At 33.1% G+C, this 3,965-nt stretch overlaps 1 protein-coding gene across 1 annotated transcript; it reads right to left on the bottom strand.

Annotated features, from left to right (window-relative positions):
* Window positions 1-434: 434 nt before the first annotated feature.
* On the bottom strand, window positions 435-1,395 carry LOC110809303 (uncharacterized). The gene has a single exon (XM_022035100.2). It carries the CDS (start codon window positions 1,208-1,210, stop codon window positions 644-646), a length of 567 nt encoding a protein of 188 aa, XP_021890792.1. The 5' UTR covers window positions 1,211-1,395; the 3' UTR covers window positions 435-643.
* Between the last annotated feature and the right edge of the window lie 2,570 nt (window positions 1,396-3,965).

Genomic DNA, 3,965 nt, shown 5'->3' with positions numbered 1-3,965 from the left:
CTTGTAGATTTTATCTTTTAGAAGTCTTCTGATTTTTTGGGTTCCCTACTTAGGGAGGAGTTTGCTTCTTCCTAATTGATGCATGATGGATATTTTATCTCAATAGAACAAAACTAGGTTTTAAAATTTTTTTAAGAACTTCTAATCTTCTTTAATTTTAATTTTTGGTTATGCTTACCCATAATTAAGAAAGAAAATTTCAAGACTATACTCCATTGGTAATTGCAAATTTTTTAAATCTAATTCACCATATTTAAAATTTACCTGAAATGAGATTTTAGAGTGTAAATATGGTGCAGAAAACCAAAAAACGAACGACATCCGGAAATGGTCTAGACTAGCTAAGAACCATTTTGGAAGAGAATAAACACTGGCTTCCAAAGATGGAACCAAATCAAGCTAGACCAGACTCATCAAGCAATGGAGGTTTCAGGTTGGAGTTGTGATGGTGCCAATCTGGCTTATATTAATATATCATGCTTCAAATACATATATATATATATATATAATATTTTCCTTTTGATATCAAGAAATATATGAAACTGAGACAGAGTTTAGTACAATTAATAGCCTCCACAATACATTAACAATAAATCTTGAAAAAAAAAACTATGCTCCTATTAAAGTGCTTTAAACTTATTAATCATCTACCAAACAAACAGGACCTTGGCCGGTATTCTGCGCTACTATTCCCATCCCACAGCCTCACCACGTTGCCGTTTAGTAACGTCAAATCCAGAAACCGGTACCAGTCCTCTCCTCTTCTCATTCTCAACACTCTCTCCCATACCTCCCACCACTCTCCACAACCCTCATCTTCTCTGTTTCTCCACTCTCTAACCGCCGTTAACTCTCCATCGCTCTCTCCCTCATCCTCGTAATACATTATAAACTTGCCCTTGGTAATTTCCTCATTGCAAACAGACGGGATAATAGGCGCAGCCATAACTGGAGAAGCAATAGAAGAAACCTCATCCGTCGATGTCCCCAGATTCGGTTCAGACCCGACTGTTCTTCTGTCAACCCGAGTTGGCTTCTCCTCAGATTTGACGGAGCATGAGGATGCTCTGGCGCCTGCTTTGATCCTCCAGAAGCTTATGGTGGCCGTTAAAATGGCGACCCACGTCCACAGGTTATTGACTATGCTGAGAACTCCAAGACCCACGTAATTAAAAGCTACCTCTTCAAGACGAGATTCCAAAGTGTTCATGATTCTCTCTGTCTTTCTCTCTCCCTTTGGATCTGATCAGGCAGCCTGTTGCTGAGGTTTTGGTTGTTGGTTGCGCTTCTCGTATGGGGGTTTATCTGGTTTATAAATGATTTGTAAGAGAGGGAGAGATGAAAGGTGAGCCGTTGATGAGGCTAGTGGCAAGTGGGATCTCATTTAGATGCCAAGAATCAAAGATGTAAGATGCTGAATGGTGATGGTGGTGAAAATAGATGCCAAAATTTTATACCGGATTTTTTACATTATTTTTTTGGTAATGACACGTGTCAGGTCAGAAATGGATTTCCTGGATGTCCTGATTTGCTGACCACATCCGAGTACATAATATGACTAAGCAACTTCAAACAAGAGGGAAAAGACGTGACGGCGGGGTGACGGCGTTACACGTGACGACAAGTAATAGGTTTGTCAAGAATCAAAATGCTTCACAACTACCTTAGTATTTGTAACGTAATAGGTTTTGTTGTTGAAAGTCTGTCTTTTTTTTTTTTTCTCTTTGTTGTTTTTTATTTGGAAAAGGATTGACAAAGAGAAACAATATGAATGCTACCAACTCGAAATGTTAAGTATTTGGGCTTGTGATTTATCAAGTGAGTTTGATGTGTCACATTTTCTTACTTAGCTTTGGGAGAAGACCGTTTTGTATTCTCTCATATGTAGGCTTTTGCTCTTTAATTTCTTTTATCGTTATCTTTTACACTTTATATGTTAAGGTGAAGGAAGCATAATATTTCTTTCTACTTGTATAGTAATGCATAATTATTTACTTATTTAACTAAAAATATAATATGATTTTCACATGTAGAAAGTCATAACTATAATAATGAGTAAATATTTTTGTTAATACAAAATAGTTGTGACTCACCCAAAAAAATGATGATCAATTAAAAAAGATGATAATAGCATTCACTTGTTTAATTGAAAATAATTATATTTAAATAAGAAAGACGATAACTTTAGTTTTAGAGACTTAAGAAGTTTTAACTTGGCTTGGTTACCTTAGCAAGTCTGGAGTTTTCTTTAAGTTTGAAGCATTTACTTTATATGGTTCTTAAGGTATATTGAAATGATTTTATTTTAAATAGATCTCATGATTATTTGGAAAAATATTATGACTTTGAGAGATTTTTTTAAAATCATAGTTGTGCTGGCAAATTAAAAATTAACAAATTTTTATAATTTAGTAATAAATTATTGACCTCTTTAACTAACAATTGAATTTGGTCAATACAATTATAAATCACAATCTTGTATTTATCTAATTATTGCGTCTGACTTAGTTTTATAAGATTCACAATCTTGGCATATTCCTTTAGTTAACAATATTTTCATGCATTTTCATGAAATATTTTTGTACTGTACTTGTTCTCCTAAAATTTAACCATTTTTGTTCAAGATTCGCGAAAGAAATTCAAGATTTACCTTTATAGAATTCTTTTTGTGAATCTTTCCTTTTACGACAATGATGAAGTATAAAGGGATTATATTTGCTCTTATATGCTCATTGTCTAGTGAATAGGGCGACTCAATGACTAACTTATTTAGGAAGTGTTAACTGCTTTTACGATCTTGTGGACCATATGTATAAGGCACTGTTTTTCACATGTTATGGATTTTTTAGATATAGGTTTTGATGATTTTATGAGAATTATAATAGATGAAAAAGCAATGGATGCTTAAAAATGATAGTTATCCGCTTCTAAGCTTCTTGATTTCATGAAGAAAGATATTTGTGAATTTTGGAATGCATAGGATAGTTTATATAATGCATCTTTATATTAAGAAAAATAATTTCATCTACTTCAGCAGCTGAAAGATAAATTTTTCTTCAAATAGTTGAATTATTCAAAGAATCGACATTCACGAACTCTAAAAAAAAGATTATGCTTCTAATTATAAGAAATATTTCAGAGTTATATTTTAAAGCATGAGAAATATTTCAAGTCCAACCACAATTAACATTGCGAATGTATGCCCCTAATTTATGAGTTAGAGGTTGCAAAGTATTTAGGAAGAGTACATTTGACAACAATAAATGATGCTTACCTAAATTTCAAGATAGTAATGAGACATTCTTTTTCTTTGTCTTGGTTCAGGTTGTTTTTAAATAATATTAGGGAAGTTTTCTTTATTCATAGTTTATATATATATATTATATTTTTTATCACCAAATCTTATAAGTAGATTGTAAAAATTGCAGTTATGACTGGCTTTCAATCTATTAATTCGGGGAGCATTTAATCTTGATGCAGTTAGTTTCTCTTCTTGATGAAGTTTGTCTCCAGTTGTTATTGTTTACCACTGTTCATTATCGCCTTTTGCCACCATCATCTATCATCATCCGATATCGCCCTCCACCATCTATCAAGATTGTCCATTACTATTGCCATTACCTATGACCGTCATTGTCCCCATTGCATTACCTGTCATCGTCGATGCCATTTCTGGCCATTGTCATTGTCCACTATCGCCATTAACTAGCATTTTCATTGTCCATTCATGCATTTTATGTCATTATCGTTGTCCACTACCGCCTTCAGCCACTACAGTTAGTTGTTGCCCATTGTTCTTGTCACCCACCGTTGTCGTTTCCTGCCACCATCTTCCACTGCCTAATAACATATTTGTAAAATAAAAAAAAATTGATTGATTAGTTAGTTTTTATTTCTTAATGCTCAAATTAAGTTTCTCATTTTTTAGTGATATTTTTTGTAAGTGTATATATTATATATATTTT

This window comes from Carica papaya, chromosome 7 (genome assembly GCF_054855325.1).
Source record: "Carica papaya isolate Zhongbai chromosome 7, ASM5485532v1, whole genome shotgun sequence".
Taxonomy (NCBI): Eukaryota; Viridiplantae; Streptophyta; class Magnoliopsida; order Brassicales; family Caricaceae; genus Carica; species Carica papaya.
This window is presented reverse-complemented; position numbering and strand designations above follow the sequence as displayed.

Excerpts from the sequence above, each read along its gene's own strand:
- LOC110809303 (XM_022035100.2), bottom strand. The coding sequence starts at position 1,210 with ATGAACACTTTGGAATCTCGTCTTGAAGAGGTAGCTTTTAATTACGTG.